This window comes from Diabrotica virgifera, chromosome 3, assembly GCF_917563875.1.
Source record: "Diabrotica virgifera virgifera chromosome 3, PGI_DIABVI_V3a".
Lineage (NCBI taxonomy): Eukaryota > Metazoa > Arthropoda > Insecta > Coleoptera > Chrysomelidae > Diabrotica > Diabrotica virgifera.
This window is the reverse complement of record NC_065445.1, coordinates 173977536-174002316: the sequence shown is the minus strand read 5'-3', so window position 1 is coordinate 174002316 and position 24781 is coordinate 173977536. Positions and strand designations below refer to the sequence as shown.

Here is a 24781-nt window from a genome sequence, read left to right as displayed (position 1 = left end):
TAAAAGTTCCTTTAAATGAGAATAAAGTAGTCTACTATATTTTTTAGAGTGTGTTTTATCATTATTAGATTTTCTTCTGATTAGGATTGGTGCACATCCTTGTCATAGCAAGTCTAATATTCTCACATTATGTTTTGAATAATTTTAGTATTTATCACATTGTAGTTCTGAAATTTAGATAAATGTGGTATGACAATGATCTGTTTTATTCTGTTTTTCTTCATTAGCAGATTTTTGTACAATTTTGATAGTACATATTGATCTTCAGTTTTGACGTATATATCAATTCATTTTGTTTTTGCCGCTTCTTTATGTGCTAAAAGAGCACAACAATCCTATGTTAATGTCGCCCGTACCATATAAAATTAAATATGTCTTTCTTTACAGAAAAAGTCCTTAACTTAACATATATACTGACAAATTTCATATTTAATATATCGTTGAAGTTTGATGTCGTTATTTTACCTCACATTAAAGTGTAATAATTCTCATCAATTTAGTTCAATATTTTGTTTTTTGTCCTCTTTATATTAGAACTGTTACTCATATATCTTCACGTGTTGTTGATCCCACCTCTACCTACTGGTTAATAATTTCCACTTTGTATATTATCGAAAATTCAAGTGTTAAACTAAGTTCTAATAACCCGTAGTTATAAGAATTTAAGGTAGATATAAATTCTCCTTATAGCGAAAATTCTTTATCACAAAATGATACCATAAAGCAACATCTGAGCTACAGTTAAGTCTAAAACTTACGACCTTCTTTGAGGAAGCTTCAAAAGCGACTTACTTACATATTTCATGTACATATTCTCATGGTTACTGACTAAACATTCATTAAAAATAGTAATTGAAAATAAACCTTAATGTTACTAATTATTCTATTTAAAAAATAGGTTAAAAAATCAATACAACAAAATATTTAATATTTCTAATATGATTTGGTCTTTCGCCGAAAATGAGTATGTTTTTCAAACATTTTCAAATTAATTTTTCCACTTTAGCACCTGTTATATTTCACGAAAAATAATACAAATTATACCCATAAAGTAATCATAAAAATACAAATGTCAAAATATTATTCTAGTAGTGCGTGATACTAAGTTATTATCTACGCTTTATTTGGTTTTGAAAACAATAAATTTAACTATTTACAAAAAAATAATATCTAAAAGATTTTTTGTGTAAAAATATCTTTGGCTTTAATAAATATTGTAAAATTCATCGAAAAATGTAAGTAAGTCCTTTCATAAGGCGAGTTCAACTTCATAAATCCACTCTAATCTCAAAAATAGCAGCCCTTCTAATTGGAAAAATAATTTATTTTAATTTTAAATTCTGGTTCACCTAAAAACATTTCTTAATCAATTTTCCATGTTCAATATTTGTGTTAGTAACCTTTGTAGACTGTCGAGTCCTGTCAAAAACCCACCGTCGGGTCCTTGGTGAACGTTTTTCGTCACGACGTTACTTCTAGCAAAAGACGTATGCGCAAAGTCGATAATTCTTACGTCTACGTCAGCGGAGTTTGTAAAGGAAGAAGAACAATCCTCGACGAAAATTCGTTTCGGAATGGGCAGCATATCTTCATCTTCCTCGTCGGTTCGATGCTCATACGGCATTTTGCAATTCCGCTTGCTAGATGGCAGCTCAGCATCGGAAGTCTCCTCGTTTGAACAACTGGAACTATCTGAATGATCTGGAAGGGTATATTCCCCACTACTACTATTAGAATATACCATCCAACTGTCTAAGGGACTGGAGGGTGTAATACTGGAAGTCGGGGAGGAATTTAAGAACACAGTTTCTTCGGATATGGGGAAAAAGGACGATGAGTTGGCGCCACGTGCCGCCGCTTCTCCAAAACTTCGATGGTGGGTATCTTGGGAGACTTCTTCGTGCATGGAATTGAAATCTGTAGATGAATTGGAAGTGTCGGCATCATAGCAGTAATGCACCTCTCTACTATTGTCTTCAGATGCTTGTGTGCACTCGTCGTCACAGCATGACTTTAAAACCTTGGAATAGTATGATTCTGGAGATGAGCTTGGTTGGTGTAGTACGCCGTTGCCTTCATACACTATTAATAATGAGCTGAAATACGCAAGAAGTTTTCAGTTAGTCAGACGATATGCATAAAATGTTTTAAAAAATATTTTGCTTATTGATGAAAATGTTGATTAAAACGACAATTCCTTAGGTTAACATAAATTACCCAACAAGTAAATTGTGACTAAATATAAAATCTAAAAATCTGTAATCTAAAAATATTGGGACCCAGATAATATGTGCCAGTTTTTTACTGAGGACTTATATCATTAAAGTATATTTGTGGCACTGAACTGGCAGCTCATTACAAATGAAAATCTTCAAATACAGGTTAAGGGTAAGGTTAAATATTATTTATTACGTTCACAGAGTACTTCGCCTCGTTAGGGGACAATCCTTTATTAATGACTTTGACGAATTTGACAAATCATCTTTCAAGTATCTGCCTAACTGCAGACCGAGTAAAGAAAGTTGTGACGAATTTGATACCGTCCGTTTTATCAGTTATCAATCACTTCAGTCCATGCGTTAAAATTGTCTCAATTTGTTGCTGCTAAACTTAAAAAAACGGCGCGTATTCTCTGAGAAAAAACACTATTGTGTAAAATATTCATTACTTCCTTTACCATCAACAACTTATAACAACGTTAATAATGTAGTGACTATGTGCTCCGGTATAACACGTATTAATGAAAGAATCTTTTAAGATTTTTAAGTGAAAAAAAGAAAGAAACATTAGTAACCAAACATACAAGAAGGAAAACAACAAAAATGGAAGTTGATGACTTTCAGAAAAACACGTCCTTCGGACAAAAGTTCATTAATTCTATTTAAACAAGGAGATAGATACAAGATTAAAAGCACTCCGAGATACTATGTAGTTTTTCTCACTTTGACCGATATAAGTTATGGAAATTGACCGATATAAGTTAAAAATCTGTAATCTAAAAATATTGGGACCCAGATAATATGTGCCAGTTTTTTACTGAGGACTTATATCATTAAAGTATATTTGTGACACTGAACTGGCAGCTCATTACTAATGAAAATCTTCAAATATAGGTTAAGAAAAACAATGAAAATCTTCAAATATACGTTAACGGTTTTGACAATCAAAGAAAAAATCTCTATTGAACGATACAACGATAAAATAATTTGGATTAAAAGGAACATGCATTTTCTATTGAGATGAAACCTGACTAAACAAAATCACACTGTTCCAAAAGTATGAATAGATAAAAATATTACAAGTTCTCGACAAGCCTTTATAGGGTATTCTACATATTTCAACGCTCTCACAGGAAAGGGTGGAAGATTAATAATCACGCACATTGGTAGCAACATAGTTTTGTGGAGAATGGTTTATTTGAATTCGTTCCAAAATCCACTAAAGGTTACCACGAAGAAATGAACTCCCGATGTTTTTGAGGATTATTTTCCTCAGGTATTGAAGTTTCTTCCAAATAATGCCATGGTTGTTTTCAGTAACGCCAGCAATCACTCAAAATTAACGGAAAATTTACTGTTGGTCTCATGGAAAAAAAAAAGTAGAAATATTTGACTGGCTCCAACGCAGAACATATCGTATGATCAGACTGCTTAAAACGGAATTATGACGAATTGCAAGGCAACATAAAACCTAGGTACTATAAAAAATATCTCATTGGCGTAGTGGAAAGGGGACAAACGAAACATAAGTATAATAAATGTACACGCACCGATTGAAGATGCCACAGAAGAAGAAAAAGATGAATTCTACGAGCAATTGGAAAGCGAATATGATAAATTACCAGGGTTTGACATCAAAATAATAATGGGAGACTGCAACGCCAAAGTCGGAAGAGAGAATATATACGAACACATAATAGGGAAATATAGTAAGCATGAGGTGTCGAACGATAATGGCCAAAGAATAATAGGCTTTGCAACAGAAAGGCAAATGGTGATAAGAAGCACACAATTACGCCGAAAAGATATATATAAAGGAACGTGGATTTCCCCTGATAAAAAGACAGTAAATCAGATAGACCATATTTTAATAGAGAAGAAACATGCAAACAATGTAATAAATGTAAAGAGCATGAGAGGGGCGGACTGTAACTCTGACCACTACTTGGTGAGAGCAGAATACAAAATCGAGCATAACATAAAGAAAAACAATAAAACAAAAGAAAAAATTGGAAAACAATTAAACATAGGACTACTAAAAGATAACAACATACAGAAGAAGTATGAACAGGGAATAACCAACAAACTAATCAGGGAACAAGAAACGTCAAACCCAGTCAAGCAATGGGAAAATATCAAAGAAGCAATCTTGAACATAAGTAAAGCAATCCTAGCGAAAACCAAAAGAAGACACAAAACAAAAGATTGGTATGATGAAGAATGTCAAGAAGTAGCAGAAGCAATAAGAAAGGTAAGACTCAAAAATCTCACAAATGACGAAGAAAGCACTAGAGAAGAATACAGAGAATTGAGAAAAATCATGAAAAGAAAATGTAGAAGCAAAAAGAGAAAATACAACGAGAACAAACTGAAAGAAATAGAAGAAAAATTTCAAAAAAAAGAAATAAGATCATTCTACCAGGAAGCAAAAAAAAATGGAAAGAGGATATCAAAAAAACAACCCATATATGAGAGATGATAAAGGGCTGTTGCTAAATGAGCCGGAAAAAATAATGGAAAACTGGCAAAACTATTTCACAGAACTGCTAAATAAGAGCGAAGTACAAAAGGAAACAAACCATGAAATTGAAGATGATCAGATAGCAATAGAAATACCCACAGAACAAGAAATAAAGAACGAAATAAAGAGCTTGAAAAATAACAAAAGCCCAGGAATAACAGAAATATCGGCCGAAATGATAAAATCAAGAGGGAAAAGATTACAAAGAGAGATATATGACCTGATAAAAAGAATATGGGAAGTAGAAAAAATGCCAGAAGAGTGGACCATAGCAAGGATATGCCCTATACATAAAAAAGGTGATAGAATGCTATGCGAAAACTACAGAGGCATCGCACTATTAGAAATAGTTTACAAAATCTTGGCACAAAGTATAAGAAAAAGGCTAAGTCAATATTCGGAAAAAATACTGGGAGAATACCAGGCAGGTTTTAGAAACAACAGATCAACGATTGACCACATATTTGCCTTAAAAGAAATATAGACTACCTGTTACGAACATAAAACAGTACTATATGCTTTGTTCATAGACTTTAAGCAGGCTTACGACACAGTAAATAGACAGCAGATGTACGAACTGATGAAAGAATTGGGGATACCAAGTAAAATTGTCAGGATGATAAAGATGACGATGGAAAACACAACAAACGAAATAGCTTGGAAAGGGTATACATCCAAAAAGTTTGAAACCAAGGAAGGATTACGACAAGGAGACCCACTATCAACAACGGCATTCAATCTAACATTGGAAGGAATAATCAGGAAAAGCAGAATAAACATGCAAGAAACGATATTTAAAAACGGCCACCAATTCATAGCATTTGCAGATGATCTGCCGCTATTAGCAACAAGCAAGAAAGAACTACAAAAGTTAATGAAAAACATAATAACAGAAGCCAAAAAATTCGGACTTAAAATAAATGAAGAAAAGATAAAGTATATGATAATGGGAGAGATCCAAAAGGAAAAAGAGAATAACATCATAGTACAAATAGATGGAGAAAAAACATACTCCTTCAAAAGAGCCAAAGAAATTATTTACCTGGGAGCCAAAATAGATGAAAATGGTCATGAAGAAGGGGAGATAAAGGCAAGAATAGCTAAAGCAAATAAAAAATATGGAGCATTACGCACATTATTGAAATCCAAATACGTATCAAGAAAAACAAAAATAAGAATTTAAAAGACTGTTATCAGACCTACAGTAATATACGCATGCGAAACATAGGTGCTCAAAAAGTCAGAAACAGACCTTTTAGAAAGATGGGAGAGAAAAATGCAAAGAGCAATATATGGAGGTGTGAAAATAGAAGGTCAGTGTAGAAGAAGAACCAATAAAGAATTGGAAGAACTATATCAAGAGCCAACGATCACGACGACGATCAAAGCACAGAGAATACGATACTTGGGGCACATCGAGAGAATGGGAAGTAAACGAATGCCAAAAATGGTGCTCTCACGAAGACCAATACAAAAGAGGAGGAAAGGCAGGCCAAGGAAAAGATGGAAGGACAGTGTGTATGAAGACTTGAAGAAAAGTAACTTTGAGAGATGGAAAGAACTAGCATTGGACAGGAGGAGATGGAGAGAGGTGGTGAAGGAGTGTATAAAAAGACTGAAGTGTAATTAAATAAAATGTATAAGTTTTATAAGTTATGTAAGTTTTTTTTTATGGCATAAACTTGGGTGTCATTTAGCCAGTCACAACTTTTTTTGTTTTCTGTTCATACATAAGGAAGGCAATGAGGTCCTTAAAATTCCATAGCAAACTCTTCTACAGCTCTCTACTCAGTTCAAAAGCTGGCCGCTATGGACTGTCCAAGTTGCTCACCACATTTTCCATTATGTATCTTCTTCTTCTTCTTTTTTCATATGTACATAATATACCAAATTATCAGGATTAATAAGTTTATAGGTTAATTTTAGTTTCACAGATAAATTTCATTAAACAATCATATATGTTCTTGCTGTTCAGAGACAATAGATAGGATACATTGAAAGGTGGAAAAACATTACATTTTATTAAATCTTGGATTAAATTATATGTGCATGGAATATATTTTGCGCACTCAAAGAAAGTATGATTTAAGTCACCAACCTTCTGACATTCTGTACAAAGATTTGAATCAAAAACTTTATTTCTTGCTAGATGTAGAGGGAAACATGCATGTCCAAACTTCATTCTAATTAATGTTGTTATATATCTTCGAGGTACTACATAATTTTTAAACCAATATATATTTGGAACAGAAGGTTGAATCAGTGAATACTGAGATTTGGATTGTTTACAAAGATCTCGCCATGATTGACTCCAGTGATTTTTAACTCGATGCTTAATAGTGTTAACTAAGTCAGATATGCAAAACTTACGATTATGTGAAGTACCATACCAAGTTATGTAAGTTATATTAAGTTATTTATTATATTATTTATGTAATCATAAATGTAAACATTTTAGCCCTAGGCCTACAAGGCCTGTTGCGCATAATAAATAAAGTAGTGGAAAATATCTCACTGACGAAGTGTCCACACAAAATACAACTTTTACATTGAAGGATGTCAAACAACGTTTATTAAATTTCATAAAAAGCGACCAAAAGATAACTGCCGTAAACCACGTAAAAAAAGAGGAGGAAAGATTGCGGACTGTTGATAACAACATTGAAGATCTTCAATGTTGAACTGTCAATCTATCGGGCCGAGCAAAGAATCTGACACAGAAGAACAGGAACAGATGTAAATTCATAATTTAAAAGTAAGTTCTTAATGTATACATACATAAATTGTATTAGTAAGTTTATAATTCAGTTTATTATTCATAAGTTTTTAATTTATGCATATTGCTTAAATATTAGATATCAATTCGATGCTTTAATATTAATTTTATTTAACATATAAATCTGCCCCTTTTTGATTCTTCAACACTGGCCAATGATTTGCAAAACTGTTAGCTATATAGCATGGTGCATAGTATATAACAATACAAACATGGGTTTGTATTGTTATTTCTACGTGAACAGGGTGGACTCTTTGAAAAATAATAACTAAGACTATATTTTAACAAGAAAGGATATTATTTTGAGTGATTTCGGTTTGACCACTTTGAACGTTTGCAATGAGTTGCCAGCTGCACAAAATAATAAAATATAGCACTTACCATGAATAAAACCTGTAACAACTTTGCTTTTCTATCACACTTCGAAGTTTTTGTAACTTCGTAATCACTTTTCTGATCACAGACTTTTTAAGCCCAAACCCGTTGTCGAAAAATCGGCAAAGAGCACTCTTAAAGCCATCTTCGTTAAGCTCTCGTCCCCAATATTTATCCCTTTTGTAGTAGCAGTCTCTGTCCGTGTCATACACTTGCATACCACCTAATCGGACACCTAAAAAAGTAATTAAAATTAATAAAATATATTTACATAACTATTGTAGTGTTTATTATTCAGAACAGGAAATATGTATATGGCAGAATTCAGAGTTTCTGAATATACTTTTAATTAAGAGAAAAATTATCTGTCGAAAAATAAATTGAAAGTAGATCTAGATCGAAGAAATTAAGTATTTATTAAAAATGCTTTATAAAATAGCCGAATAGTTGACTGTCGAATTATAAAAATATTGACAATCAACCTTTAGTGACACTATTCCTCGATTTTAAACTATGTAGCAGGAGTAATTCAAATTTACTGCGCCGTAATACTTGCTTGTAATATTGGTCCAACCGCAGGCAAGTTTACCATAGATATAATAACACATAGATTAGGCCAGGTCCGAAAAATAGCGTAACGCGGAGCAGTTGGGGTCGCTGGTCTATCGATCTCTCTCTACTGGCGCTTAGCTTTCTCTCTCTAGCATATGATGGCCGCCGCCTCTGTGTCTGTGTCGTTACATTACTCCCACCTTTTGGTAGATACACTCATCCTCGCAGGACAGACAAAGATAGCTAGACCACTGTACTTGATATGGACATCCTAAGTCTTGACGTCACAAAATTGGGAGGAGCTTATATTTGGCTCCAAACAATTTTGTTTGTAATGTTAAACACTCATAAGGAATTTTTCATTTATTGTTTACGTGGTTTGTATGACAAAATAAGACTTTTCACTTGGGTATTTAGTTAAAGAAGCGTATCAGTAAGAGATTTTTATTCGTTTTTGCCCAGGTGAGTTAATTTAATGAAATGATAAGAACGTAAACAGTTTTGAGGTTATGTTTATTTTCAACCACTAAGGAATAAAAACCATCTGAGCAAAAACGAATAAAAATCTCTTAATTGACACGTTTCTTTGATGAAATCCCTAAATGAGGTCTTATTTTGCCACACAAAGCACATAAATGAAAAATTCCTTATGACAATTTAACCTTGCAAACGGGGTTGTTTGGAGCCAATATAGGCTCCTCCCAATTTTGTGACAGTTGTGACGTCAGACTTAGGCTGTCCATTGGCGTTACACCCTGATGCATTGAGTGGCATATCCCTAGCCTGGTCTATTGTTAATACGGCTCTGAAGTTTACTCCACTATATTATAAAATTTTGATGCTATTGACATTTACGAAATTTTGACACTACTGACATTTAAAATTCATAGGTTAAAAGTTATATCGGCGATTTTTTGTGTTTTTTGCGTTATTTCTTTAATTTTTATATAAAAAAACAGTTGTTTTTAGAACTCTTTACCAGTGGCGGCTCGTGACGTCGTGACCTCAGTATGCGGGTAGGCGACACATATACCTTTATATATTATATTCTCTACTTTACTATACTCTATATATTATATACTCGTATACCTATATACACCGTGTATCGCATTTAAGATGAAGACACCCCTATATTGCGGCTATCAAAATAAATACAGATTTGAAATTTTGCAGTCAAGCAGTGTGATGGTTCACATTTTTTAAGACAGTTAACTCAAATTTAAATTTTATATGCGGCCTACTGCGAATCCACAAACAGGACGTATTTTCGATATTTTGTTTCGCGTTAGAAATATCAGAAAAAGTTATTTGGAAAAGCTATTGCAAATATTATTCTAACCCCACGTACCAAATTTCATGACAAAATTCGCACTTTTAGTTTTTTCAGTATTTGTAGTCAGCATCCTAAAACATACAATTAGCATCCTAAAACATACAATTGGCTATCCCTAGATGCAGCTCGGGACAACCATTGTCGAAGGCGCAAAAAAATGTTGCATTTAGCCCCAAAAAATTCCTGGAAATTCTCGCCCACTACGGCCAGACAAGCCACAATTACAGCGCTGTGCTTAGTGTAAAGAGTGAGAGACGCTATACCATTCTGTTCTGCTCTTAGGTGCATTTGAAAAGTGCGTGACTATAATAGGGTAGTGCTATCATAGAAGTGACTAGCACTACTACGGGGAGCGTACAATAATTACAACTTCGGAGAGAAATTAAAAAGTAGCTTTTTTATTTTACATACTTAGGTATTGTATCAAAATTTATTAATTACAATTTTAAAATAAGTAATTTATATTAATAAATAATTTATTATTGTACATTTGAAGAGGTTAGGCGGCGCCCATCTAGTCTACCCCGACGGGCCGTCCTTGCTCTTTACATACCTACATATTATATTTATGGGTTACCGCTGAAGGCCGAATGATCAACCAAAAAAGAAGATGAATCTGGTGATTTTTCTAGTGACATTATTGGATGTGAATCTGTCTTTTGAGTTTACTCCTCCTAGTTTAAAACAGGGTATAATATAACCCTATTCATAAATTATTTCTATAGGCTCTGAGCTTCGCTGGTGGCGCTCCTGGCAGATTACTAATTCAACTTTCACTGGTAATTTTTAAATTTATTATTTAATTGTTATCGCTTAATATTTACAACGCAAAAAATTAATTAAATTGTACTCGATTTTTTTAAGATTATGCTAATCATTTTGACGTTCTATTGATAAAATATGAATTTCTTACTTCGGATACTTTCACAATTATCGTGTAGATGGCGCTAAGATTACCGTTTATTTCAATCAATGATATTACGGAACATTAAAAAAACTTAAATTAACTATTTAAAACGTAAGTATATTTAAGGTAAAAATATATACCACAGCTTTGACCAACTAATATTTTTTAAAATTAATGTTTTTACTTTTAATTTTAAATTAATCACTTTGACATTTATGTCAAATTTCCAGTAAACGTTTACAGACTTGCCACTACTGGCGCTCGCGAATTTGTAAATATCCCCTCTACGTACGAGCTCACAGCGTATACGTACATAGACATATATTATCATAAATATCATAGACGTAGTGTCATGTTGAGCGAAGTGACTACACCATGTTTTTTGTGGCTCAATGATGTTTCACTCTTACGCATAGTAAAGCTGGGACAGTAGTCCTCCTTTTCCGTGCCTATACCCCCAGTCAGTTTCATATTACTTTCACGATACAATGTGCTAGAAAGAGATACCGCAATAGTCCATGTTGTGAGACCGCTCCCGTCTGAAAAACATTTCTAATTCGGTTTCTCTGCGGATTCATATTCAAAAATGTCCCCTTTAAACAAATATGAAGGATGCCGGACGAAATTTTTGGGCAGAAATTGTTTAAACGATCTATTTAAACAAATACATAAGACATAAGATCCCCTTTTATTGCTCCAAAAAATATATTTTTATGTTTTTATGTCATTCTAAACAAGAAAGATATCTTGTGATTTTTCTCAAAAATTGACAGTTTTCGAGATATAGGCGATTTAAAATCTAAAAAATGCGAAAATACACATTTTCGAGGCTTAAAAACTCATATTTAAATTAGTATTTTTAAGGGTGCCAATACCTTAGATTAAAGTTTAAACATTCCTTTTCAAGATTCCGAAGATTGATCGGGTCTAACTTCCATTTAGACCGTAGTTTTTTAATTGTTAATTATGCGTGTCCGGTTTTTTTGCCGGTGCGGCGCGAACTATTTTCAAAAATCTCCTATTTTCCTCCGAAAAATATTTTTTCTAGATTCTTTGGGACATTCTAAATAAAATAAGTTTCTTGTCATTTTTCTCAAAAATTAATAGTTTTAAAGTTATAAGCGATTTAAAATCCGAAAAATGACAAGAAAACATTTTTTCGCATTTTAAATCGCTTATAACTTTAAAACTACTAACTTTTGAGAAAAATATCAAGAAACTTATTTTATTTAGAATGTCCCAAAGAATCTAGAAAAAATATTTTTCGGAGGAAAATAGGAGATTTTTGAAATAGAGCGCGCCGCACCGGCCAAAAAATCGGATGGACATGCATAATTAACAATTAAAAAACTACGGTCTAAATTGAAGTTTGAGCCGATCACTCTTCGGAATCTAGAAAAGGACTGTTTAAACTTTAATCCAAGTTATTGGCACCCTTAAAAATACTAATTTAAATATGAGTTTTTAAGCCTCGAAAATGCGCATTTTCGCATTTTTTAGATTTTAAATCGCCTATAACTCGAAAACTGTCAATTTTTGAGAAAAATCACAAGATACCTTTCTTGTTTAGAATGACCCAAACAACCTAAAAATATATTTTTTGAAGCAATAAAAAGTGATCTTATGTATTTGTTTAAAAAAATTGTTTAAACAATTTCTGCCCAAAAATTCCGTCCGGCACCCTTCAGATTTGTTTAAAGGGGACGTTTTTGAATATGAATCCGCAGAGAAACCTTATGAGAGAAACCGAATTAGAAATGTTTTTCAGACGGAAGCGGTCTCACCACATGGACTACAAACCTGTCCAAGAGATCTTGTCGGCAGAAAGCGTGGAGGGTAGGCTCAGTCTATGATAATATGTATATATGTCTATGGTTCTATACAGAAGAAACATTGTTAATACATATATCCTTTTATATTAGCATTTTTATACTTATTCGTGCTCAATTCCACCCCAAATAATAATTTGAGTCTCACTTACAAACATAAAATATTTACCCCGCTGATTGAGATAGGTACAACACTAGATCACGTTATACGGAATATTTAAAAAATAATATTATATCGTTCAAAAACTATTTATCTACTTCGGCTTTTGTAATTCTTTAAAGAAATAATACCCTCATCCAAAAATTAAAAAGTTTGCAATCAAAATTGTCAGTCATTTATTCTTCTTCTTTGAGTGCCTCTCCTATCGGAGATTGGATATCATTAGGGCGATTCTAATTTTATTTACTGCTGTTTTGAGCAATTCGTTAGTGGTACAGCCAAACCACTCTCTCAAATTTCTCATCCAGGACATTCTTCTACGGCCTGGATTTCTTCGTCCTTGGATTTTTCCTTGCATTATGTTTTGTAGGAATGTGTACTTTTGTCCCCTCATCAAGTGGCCTAAGTATTCAAATATTCTCTTTTTTATATTCAGTAGAACTTCTGGCTTGTTATTTATTCTGCGTATTACTTCTTCATTTGTAATTTTATCCACCCAACTTATTCTTAGTATACGGCGGTAGCACCACATCTCAAAGCTTTCAAGATTTTTAATAATCCTCTGTTTAAGAGTCCATGACTCAACACCGTAGAGCAAAGTACTGAATACATAGCATTTTAACATTCTAGTTCGTAGATGAATACTAATATCACGATTACAAAATAAGTTTTTCATTTTTATAAAAGTAGACCTGGCAATTTCAATACGTCTTTTTATCTCGTGATTTTGGTCACCTGTTTCATTGATAAGGGTTCCCAAGTATTTGTATTCGTTTACTTTTTCAAGTTGGGTACCGTTTATTGTGATACTAGTGTCATTTATTGGATTCTTACTGAAGGTCATATATTTGGTTTTTTTGACGTTCATCCTTATGCCGTAGTTATTACATATCTCATTCATACTTTCAACTAGATGTTGTAGATCTTCCGCTGTTCTTGCCATTATCACAGTATCGTCAGCATATCGAATGTTATTGATAACTTCTCCATTGACTATTATCCCTTCGTTTGCATATGAGAGAGCTTCTTGGCATATTTGTTCGCTGTAGATATTAAACAAGAGCGGTGACAATATACACCCCTGTCGTACCCCTCTACGTATTTCTATTTCGTCCGATGTTTGGTCTTCTATTTTTATATTAGCTCGCTGATTCCAGTACAGATTTAATATTATTTGTATGTCTCTGGTGTCAATGTTCTTACTCTCCAGGATTTCTTTGAGTTTACTGTGGCGTACTTTGTCAAAGGCCTTTTCAAGTCATTTATTATTTTTAGTCAATTAAAGATATGAGAAGTCCCCGATGTAAACAATAAATCTGAAACCTCTCATGAAACGAGAAGTTTTAGGTAACATCCAATCTCTGCTTTTTACAAATTATAGGGCAAGGAGACGAAAGGGACTCTACAATATGCAGTCACACTTCGTCTATTCGTCTAGGAAAAATGTCAGGTGTTTATCGCTGGTACAGTAGGAAAAATGAAAGAATACCCATGAACGAACATATAAAACACGCTGTATTTTCCTGTCACCGTGTCATACAAAAAATTGGCCAGCGCAAGTACATGTAATAATTATTATTACATGTACTTGCGCTCGGCAATTTTCTTTGTGACACGGTGACAGGAAAATGCAGCATGTTTTATATGTTCGTTCATGGGTATTCTTTCATTTTTCCGACTGTACCTATGATTAATGTGATTCCTAATACATTTTCAATGAAAATAATACTAGCCCGATCAGGGAACACAAAATTTTACGAAAACCTCCAAAAAAATAAAGGAAGGATGAAAATTTGGGAACAGGTAGTTGATATTGTCTATTTTTATATAAGAAAAAGTTTACAATTTTACATCCCCTCCATTTTACAAAAATTGGAAAATACGGGGTGAAAAATATTTTCTCGGGGGTGAAAAAATATACGTTCAAAATAAGTCCTGAATTGGATAAAATGACCAATTCTAAGCAACTTTTTTTCTATAGAGTTTTTTTACTAGGTCAATACTTTTCGAGTTATTTGAGAGTGAATATGTTCATTTTTAACAAAAAAAAACATGTTTTTGGACGGTTTTTCGGAGATAACTCAAAAAGTAAGTATTTTAGCGAAAAAAAATTCTTAGCAAAAATATAGCTTATAAAAAACTGAAAACAATGGTGTATGCATGAGGTCTGTTGACCCAGCAGAAGCAGAGTTGTAGCTAATGAAAAGTGGGTTCTTCTTCTTCAAATTCCCAATCGAATATTTCAATGTGAAATAATTTAAAAACGGAACACTTTTCGGGGAAAATTCATTACAACTTTTTTAAAGTGTTTAGAAAAAGGTTTATTTTTATTTTTTAAAAAAACTTCTAACATTAAAAGTAAGTGAGTTACGCTTAAAATATTGTTGGTGCCTTTTATTTTTTGGTATAAAAATGGCGAAAATCACCCCCTAATTAGCTTCTCAAATAAAATTAATCGTTACCGCTTCACAAGTTACTTTACTTATGTATTGTTTATATTATCTAAAAGTCTCATTGGTTCAAAGTGTTCAGGTTTAAAAAAATTGAGTTTAAAATAAAACATTTTTTTAATTTGGAAAAAAATGGAATTGTTTGTGGAATTAACTTAAAAATTATTTGTAATACCAAAAATCTAGAAGAGAAATAAAATGTACGTTTTGCTTTTCTGAATATTTCTGCTTTTTTGTTTTCTTGTTAGACAAAAATTGGTTATGGTATGGCTGTTCAAAATTTGCCTAAACTCGTGATTAGTTACTCGTTCAGACCATTTTAACTACAACTTTTTCAAAAATAAGCACTTTGAACCGATGAAACTTACAGATCATATAAATAATACATAGAAAAAGTAACTTGTGAAGTGGCAATAATAAAATTTATTTGTGATGCTAATTAGGGGGTGATTTTCGCGATTTTTTTACCAAAAGATAAAAGGAACCAACAATATTTTGAGCGTAACTCACTTACTTTTAATGGTTCAAGTTTTTTTAAAAAACAAAAATAAACCTTTTTGTAAACACTTTAAAAAAGTTAAAATTAATTTTCCCCGAAAAGTGCTCCGTTTTTGGGTTATTGCACATTGAAATATTTGATTTCGAATTTGGCGAAGAAGAACCTACTTTTCATTAGCTGCAACTTTGCTTCTTCTGGGTCTACAGACCTCATGTATACACCATTTTTTTTCAACTTTTCATAAGCTATATTTTTGCTAAGAATAGTGTTTTCGCTAAAATACTTACTTTTTGAGTTATATCCGAAAAACCGTCCAAAAACACGTTTTATTTTGTTAAACATGAACATATTCACTCGCAAATAACTCGAAAAGTATTGACTTAGTGAAAAAACTCTATAGAACAAAAGTTGTTCTGAAGCTATTTCCTTGTGGCATTTTTATAATTACGTATTTTTTATGGGAAATAAGCCACAATTTTACTAAAAAATGAATTTATTAACGTTTCGAAGCCCAAATCGGGTTTCGTTGTCAAAATACAAAATACTATGATATTAATATCACAGTATTTTGTATTTTGACAACGAAACCCGATTTGGGCTTCGAAACGTTAATAAATTCATTTTTTAGTAAAATTGTGGCTTATTTCCCATAAAAAATACGTAATTATAAGAACAAAAGTTGTTTAGAATTAGTCATTTTATCTAATTCCGGTCTAATTTTGAATGTATATTTTTCACCTTAGAGAGAGGGGTATTCCCCTCCATTTTTGTAAAATGGATGGGATGTAGAATTGTAAACTTTTTCTTATATAACAATAGACAATTTCAACTACTTCTTCCCAAATTTTCATCCTTCCTTTATTTTTTTTGGGGTCAGATTGTTCTTTGATTGGGCTATACCTCTTTGATAAATGTGGTCGATACAATTTATTTTTATACTAGGGCAGTTCGATAAGTACTTAGCCTCTCCGCCCGATGGCGCCACTATCGCAAATGAAGTGAACTGTCATTTAATGCGTTCTCGTAGACGGCCAATGTCAAAACTTCAGCCAAATCGAAATTATAGTATTGTTGTGATTGCGTGTGAAAGTCAGCGTGTCCGCGGATTTTAATAAAATGGAAAAAGAGCAATATCGGTAGGTGATTCGATTCTTGTTTTGGAAGGGAAATCAGACAGCGAAATCAAAGAGCGCTTGGATACTGTGTACGGTGACTCTGCTCCTTCGATGGCAACTGTCAAAAATTGGTTTAATGAGTTTCAACGTGGACGAACGTCGGTCTTTGATGAGCCACGTGTAGGTGCCCCTAAAATGGCTACCACGGAGAATAACGTGACAAAAATCCACGATCTTGTATTGGCAGACCGTCGACTGAAGTTGCGCGAGATAGCTGACACAGTAGGCATCTCAAAAGACAGCGTAGGTCATATCCTGCATGAAATTTTGGGCATGAGAAAGCTGTCAGCGCGATGGGTGCAGCGTTTGCTCACTTCAGACAATAAGCGCAACCGTGAGACCACTTCAGAGCAGTGCTTGACGCTATTTAAGTGTGATCCAAAGGGGATTTACGTTTCATAACCGTCGACGAAAGATGGATTCACTGGTATACACCAGAAACCAAGGAATAGTAGAAAGAGTGTACAGCACCCGACGAACGTGCTCCGAAGAAGGCGAAGACTGTCTAATCGGCCGGAAAGGTAATGGCCAGCATTTTCTGGGATTCACAAGGTGTGATCTACATCCACTACTTGGAGAAGTTCAAAACGTACACAGGGCCCTATTATGCCAAATTATTGGGCCGATTCGATGCCGAATTAAAGAAAAAACGACCCCATTTGGCAAAGAAAAAAGTGCTCTTCCACCATGACAACGCACCGGCTCACACCTCCGCCGTCGCAATGGCCGAATTGGGCTACGAACTGTTGCCCCATCCACCGTATTCTCCAGATTTGGGCCCCGTGCGATAACTATTTGTTTCCAAACTTGAAAAAGACACTCGCTAGGCAGAAATTTGAGTCGAATGAGGAGGTCATCGCCGCCACGGAAGTCTATTTTGCAGACCTCAGGAAAAAGTATTTTTCAGACGGGTTAAAGAAGTTGGAGCATTACTGGGTCAAGTGTATCGAGCTAAAAGGAGACTATGTAGAGAAATAAATTGCCACTTTTCCAAAATTGTCCTTTTTCTTTTGTAGGCTAAGTACTTATCGGACTGCCCACGTATGTGTGTCCGCGAAGATTATAACTCCCAAAACATTTATGACGAAAAGATTTAGTTCTTAATAGATGCCGACGAAAACAATTGAAGACACCAGTGCATGAAGGGTCTATGTGACATTTGCAAGTTATTGAGAAAAACGAAGTTAAAGTTTTTATACTAGAACTTTTTTACTATAAGATCTAAATAGACCAAATTTATAGGATAGGTAGTCCTAAAACTAATATATTTATTAACAATATTAAAAAAAAACTTAAAAAAATATTTATTATATATTTTTTATATATAAAAAGTGTACATAGATCCTTTATGCACTTACATTTTAAAATTTACTGTGTACATAGATCCTTTACACTCTAGTAACTTAGAAAATATTAACTTTAAAACGTGTTTGGCTTGTTGAAAGATTTTTAGGTTCGAACAACTTACTTTTAACATAAAAAACATGTTTGAAAAATTTGTCACATAGACCCTTCATGCACTTGTGTCTTCAATTATTTCCCTTTCTGTTCTCATGAAAAAAATAATTTCTGGAAGATTTGTTGAACATTTTAGTAATTATAATTTTCGTGGACCCACAAACAGAAATTATGTTTTTTGCTGATACTCCTCAAAAAATAATTTTTTTTTTCGCGAACACTTTATTAGGGAATATAATTTTCAGAATCATATAATCAAAAATAATATTCTTCGCGGCGTTCATTGAAAGTTCTACTTTTACCGGCATTTTTCGGAGTTATACTTTTCGTAGGCGGCGGCGTTATGTAGCCCCACTGAAGAGGTCTGGAGAGACCGAAACGTACGTATGTGATGATGAATCATCTCTGAACCGAAATGAAACATAAGCTGTCCTTCATTTTTAGGCACTTAGTTAGTCAATTGACAGCACAAGCATTTAATAAGTCATGTAGTTCAAATATTTTGGAATACACACCCTTAGTAATCAATCACGATCCAGTAATCAGTAAATGAAATAAAAGTGAAGATCTTCCAAAGAGATAGATAGTTGGCAACAAGAAGATCACAGAGAAGTATGAACATTAAATTTGTCTGTCTAAATGAATGGGGTAAAATGAATAAGGTTTAATCAATCAATTAAGTACGTTTTTCACAAAAAATCGTTCACAAAATAATCGGCTCTATTCTATTCTACTTACAGAAACTAAAGAATGATGGAAGAAAAATGCAGGATTATTGAAAACATCAGTGCATATCATATCAGTTTCATATCTAAAAAACTATATTAAATTTACAATAAAGATGCAGTAGAAATAAACAAACCAAGACAAGTTAAATGCTACTAGGAGCACTCCCGAATCATAATTTACAATGTGTATTGTAAATTATGATTCGGGAGTGCTCCTAGTAATATTGAAGTGTCTTGGTTTGTTTATTTCTACTGCATATTGATTGTAAATTTAGTATATAAAGTATAGCTTGTGTATACTGTTGTAGAAGAATGAAAACAAAGTATAATTGACTACAATATTTAATAAATAATTCGTCCTCTGTTTTAACCTTTTATCATTGACTGTTTATTCTCTTTATTGTTTTTAATTTAATTTACAACAAATTGGTTGCTATGTATTTATATTTTCAATCGACATTATCAAGAATTTTTTTTAATTATTGCTCTTTTATTTATATAAAAGTGTATCACGTTCTTTCGACAATACATGACACAAGCCATTAATTATATTATGCAAACAATTAATTATTGTTAGTTCAATGATATCAATTTTTTAAATTCAATATTTGGTCAAGTGCATTGTATTTATAGGTTACTTCACTAAGCATAATAAATTATATGAAGTAACTATGGTTACACGATTTTATTGTATAAGAATTATGGTACAGTCAATTCGGTCAACAAGGGAATATATGCCAGAATCATTATCCAAAATGGACTGACTGGGACTAGGATATCAGATAATGAGTCCACGAAGAGAATGACATTCTAAAACCAAGAGGACAGAAGAAGTAAAGGACGAAAGCGTAGAAGATGGATTGATGATGTGGAAGGAGACCTTAAGACTCTTAGGATCAGCAGATGGAGGGAAGTTACTAGGAATCGACGGGAGTGGCGACTTCTCTGCGAGCAGAGCGAGATCCACAAAGGATTGTCGAGCCAGTTTTGATATAATACACATAAAATAGTGTAACCGGAATAATCATGGCCTATCGAATACGATGGCTCAAGCACATGATGAGAATGGCACATAATAGAATACAGAGAGATTTTAATAAGGAAAATTAAGAGACAAACTAGAAGAGAAAGATCTTTAAATACATAGAGAAATGTGATGGAAGTAGAAAAAAAAGTTAAACTTTCGCAACTAAAACCAAAAATAAAATACAGAAATGTATTGAAAAAAACTGTTAACATTAACGACGACTTTCTTTCGTTTGTATCATTTCAGAATATACGTTCTTGTGAGCTTCTATATTTTTCTTAATTCTCAGTGTATGTGTAAATTCAGCCTTTAAGAGCGTAGGCGCAAAATTTAGTTTTAATGCTATTTAAATGAAATACTTTTTTATTCCTGAGAAAACTAATAAATATTTTTGAAAAATTTAAACGCAGAATGAAAGATTACATCATTACCGAGGGTAGAAAGTCTCTGAAAACTTCTATAATGTTTATTTTAATATGTTATAAGGGTGAAAAAAAGATAAAATTGTGTGTGATTTTTAATTTCAAATATCTCATTCAAAAGAAACCTTTTGTTTATTCTAAGGGACTTTCTACCATCCGTAATGATGTAATTTTTCATTCTGCGTTTAAATGTTTCAAAAATATTTATTAGTTTTTCTAGGAATAAAAAAAATTAACACCTTATCCGTGGTGATATTTTCCAAATCGAATATTCGCTCTTTGTCATACAACGCACACAATCCAACAGAATGTGTTGACAAGGCTATTAAATATTTGACAAGAATTCAGGAATATTTTTAGTTGTTTATTAAATAATATTGATATTGTATTTGATAAATAATTGATTTAAGACGTGAAATTAATAAAAAGTTATATATTTTTTATTATTTATGGAAGATACAAGCACACAATACAGCAGGATATATTCTGTGATCCAAGTATTTTGTTATTAAAGATGTTCAAAATTGATCTAAGCGTTCCATAGTAACAGTATATTATTAAATTCACTTTATCACTTTTTCTCTTTTCTCGGCTATTAATTTTTATTTTATAGTATATAAATTTGTAATCACTCATAGGCGTAACCAGGGGGGTTTTGGGGGTTATACCCCCCCCCCATTGGGATGTACTTTGAGCTGTTTACGCTTAACACCATAGCCCTCGGAGACCTTCCAGTAGTTGTAACCCCCCTTTTAGGTAGTTGTAACCCCCCCCTTAGGATCATCCTGGTTACGCCTATGTAATCATTGAATTGATAGTTAGTGACAAAATAATAGTATTAATTAAATTAATTAATAATTTAAGCGATTATACAAGTAACGGTTATCCAAGAACATTCAAAAACAACGAAATAGCCATATCTATGTTAATGATGACAATGTCATTGTCAACTAATGTTTATATCTCCTGCAGCTTCCATACCAGTGAGAATTTTACTTTACGTAATTTTCCGTGTAAAGAAAGAAAAAGTAGGAATAGCCGTAAAATATTTGCGCCCATGCTCTTAATTTGCTAGCCATTCTATCAACTACGTATTTCAATTCGATTGGTACACATTTTTTACTTTTCTCGCGTCAGTTGTTATTTCTGACTGCATTATTTTTTAACTATCGATATTTACATACGTATTGTGTATTGTGTCGTATTATCGTATATTGCGTCATTCGAATGGAAAAATACTTTTAACAACAGAACAAAACATTTTGTATTATTTGTTACCAAAAATCACACAAGACCTTAGATATGACCTACGTCTCTGTTGCTAATTTTATTATGTTGAGAAAAAATGTTACAAAATAGTTCTTGTTGATAAGAGAATCTTTATTGCTAAATATATACATCTAAGAATAATGGTATGTCTAGATATGAGGTATTAATAATTAACAAAGAAACTTGTCTAAATATTTATAACATTAGTTATTGAAAACATAAAATTTAGCGAATGAGAAATTAGTTTCCATATTATGTATATTAAGGTAATTAGGTATATCTGTTTTTGTAGTTGCAAGTGGTCTAGCTAGACTAAAAAAACGTAATAAAAAAGGAATAATTTAATTTCTGATTGTTACGCATTTTCGCTGAATACATGATTACAAAATACTTATACACACTAAGATATATCCTGTTCAGTACCAAAGCCGACAACACACAAGAAAGATTCAAAAACTGAATCTATAAAATACCATTAGAATCCAACAATTTCTACGTAGGAGACACTGAAGACCACTAAGAGCCCTTTCAAACCAAGACACTGGTGCCTGACACCGTTGTCTGCCACCGGTGTTGAATTGCAGCAAAGCATAGTTTTAAATGAACGACTACAGATGAGCCACTTTGAGTGTCTGGCTGATTTAGTCGCTCAGCAAAGCTTTGCTGCAATTGAACATCGGTGACGGACACCGGTGTAAGACACCAGTGTCTTAGTTTGAAAGGTTACTTAGTGTCAGGGTAAAGGAGCATGAAACATACATCAAGAACAGAGGCTCCGAAAAATCCCAGATATGCAAACATGCCTGGTATAAGAAGTAAGAAGCACAGAGTAAAATGGAAATAAGCATCAATAATCATGAAAGAAACAGACATGAAAAAGATTAAAGTCAAAGAAGGAGCCCGCATCCTCCTTAATGAAGAAAAATTTGTACCAAACCATCAGTACAACGCTTGGTTTTAGTTGCCAATACAAAGATAAGAAGTCAACAACAAGAACATACCAACAATAGTAAAGGAAGTGAAATAACAGGTCACAACAATCTCATACACAATGCATATAGAACACACAATACACAAGCACACTCTATGTATAAAACTTAATCTATAGGTACAACTAAATCTATGATACTGAGTTCACAAACACATTAACAAAAAAACGCAGAATTTGATAGCCCTGGGGTAATAACATCACCTTCAAACAAGTTTTCAATCACACACGTGCTGTGGCCTATATGATCTAATCCAAATACATGTCAATTTTTGAAAATGCATACATAACCTAATAAATCTAGATACAACCTTCCCACACCAATAATTGTGGCTCAATCCTATATAAGCATAATACTAAACCTAATTCAGATTTGCAGAAATTATAAAATAATCATGAGCGTGTACGGATCTGTCCATAAACCTAAGCGATGCCACTATTTTGATTTCTTAGTGTTTGCGCAGTGATTATTCTTCCTATGTGATTGTTTTTTCTTAATGCGCGCTACATACTTTGGGCCTCCTGACTAGTTATAGTTTGACTGTAGTCTGCAGAAACAATATTTCTATCAAAGTTCTCATGTTTCTCCTGAAGTCCAAAATATCTGATTTTACAGGAGAGACAAAAACCTAACTGTGCAAACTCCACTTGCACACAACTAAATATAATGTGAAAATTGCGCAAGTCCCTAAACAATTATCAAATGTTTAATTATCAAACAATATATATGTTGTGTCATTTTAACCTGTACCCTGTAAGTACACACCGTTTACAATGAAAAGACTTTTTATTGTATAAACGTCATAAAATCACCAATAAGTTTAAACGGTTTCGCCAATGTAAGTAAGCAATGGTTGATAAAACTATAAGAAAACATGACTGGCCTTTTACTTAATGCCATTAACTTAGTTAAAAAAACGGTTTCGCCATTAACAAGCGGCCTTGTGGGACTTGTGCAGATTTCATAGGGTTTTCAACATTAATGGACTTATGCATATTTCATTTTCACAATTTTAGCAAAATCTAGTACACTACATTGGAAGAAAATAGAGCCGTACATACATTTTGGATAATGCTAACAGATGCCATAAAAAGTCTAAAATTGAATATTTTGGACTTATGCATTTTCATATTAGGCCGACGATATGTTAATCGCACACATTACGCCCAAGATCTTGTGGAACTTTTGTCAATAATATAATCAAAAGCGTTTCATTAAAAGATGAGTTCAACCACAAAGAGAACAAGAACAAGTTTGTTGAACAAAAAGTTATTGACAGACTAACAAACTTAAACCAAGGAGTGTGGGAGCAAAGCTCTAATAGTAATATTTTATAGGCTAGAGCAGTTCTTCCTAAACCTTTTTGCCCAGTAGACCACTTACCTACATGAACAGGAAAGAAAAATATTTTTTTTTCTTAAGCGCGCACTACACTCTCGGCGAAGTTACTTCGCCAAAGTTGACCGAAGTCCGAAGTACCCTCTCTACACACTCGTTCTACTTCCCGAGGAACACATTCAAGCGGTGCGATGCCGACTTTGATACCTTTGACTCGGACGCGCGAGACCGACAGAGAACAGAAGTAGAACGAAGCGAGGCAAAGTTGCACAAGGTGGCTGTCTACACTCTTGTAGTGGTTGAACTTCGATCGACTTCGGCGAGAGTGTAGACGGCGTTTTAGAAGATTTGTCAAGTAAGAAACCGATAGGTACTTACCCAAAGTGGCCGAAGTACTAGCAGCACATTTCGCCATCTGTGTTCTCCTCTTGTCTGCTGACGCGTCGTCTCCATGTTGTCTTGTGCCCATTTTCAAGTCCAATATACACGGATGGGAATATTGTGAAGTGATATTTTCGAGCATAAGGAAATATTGCTTGTTGGTATTGTCTGCTTGTGAGATACTTTTGAGCACGTCCTTTGGGTTTCCGGTGTGATGGACTCTCATCCTGCAAAATTAATTAAATAATAATAAAATATATTTAAGCACACGGTCAAGTGGATTAACAGTAAATTAACGCACAACACAAGATATTATATTCTTCCAGAATAAAAAATCAAGTGAGGGTTTTTTACAAACTCTGCTACTTATTTA

At 33.3% G+C, this 24781-nt stretch overlaps 1 protein-coding gene across 3 annotated transcripts in view; it reads right to left on the bottom strand.

The window, feature by feature from the left end:
* Window positions 1-1303: 1303 nt before the first annotated feature.
* LOC126881397 (uncharacterized) overlaps window positions 1304-24781 on the bottom strand; it is a 246378-nt gene continuing 222900 nt past the window's right edge. For all 3 annotated transcript variants that reach the window (XM_050645652.1, XM_050645653.1, XM_050645654.1), the window contains 3 exons: window positions 24406-24635; window positions 7898-8126; window positions 1304-2096 (listed from right to left, as the gene is read on the bottom strand). In XM_050645652.1, coding sequence (XP_050501609.1) covers window positions 1367-2096; window positions 7898-8126; window positions 24406-24635 — 1189 coding nt within the window. In that variant the 3' untranslated portion in view covers window positions 1304-1366. The remainder of the gene's footprint in view (window positions 2097-7897; window positions 8127-24405; window positions 24636-24781) is intronic.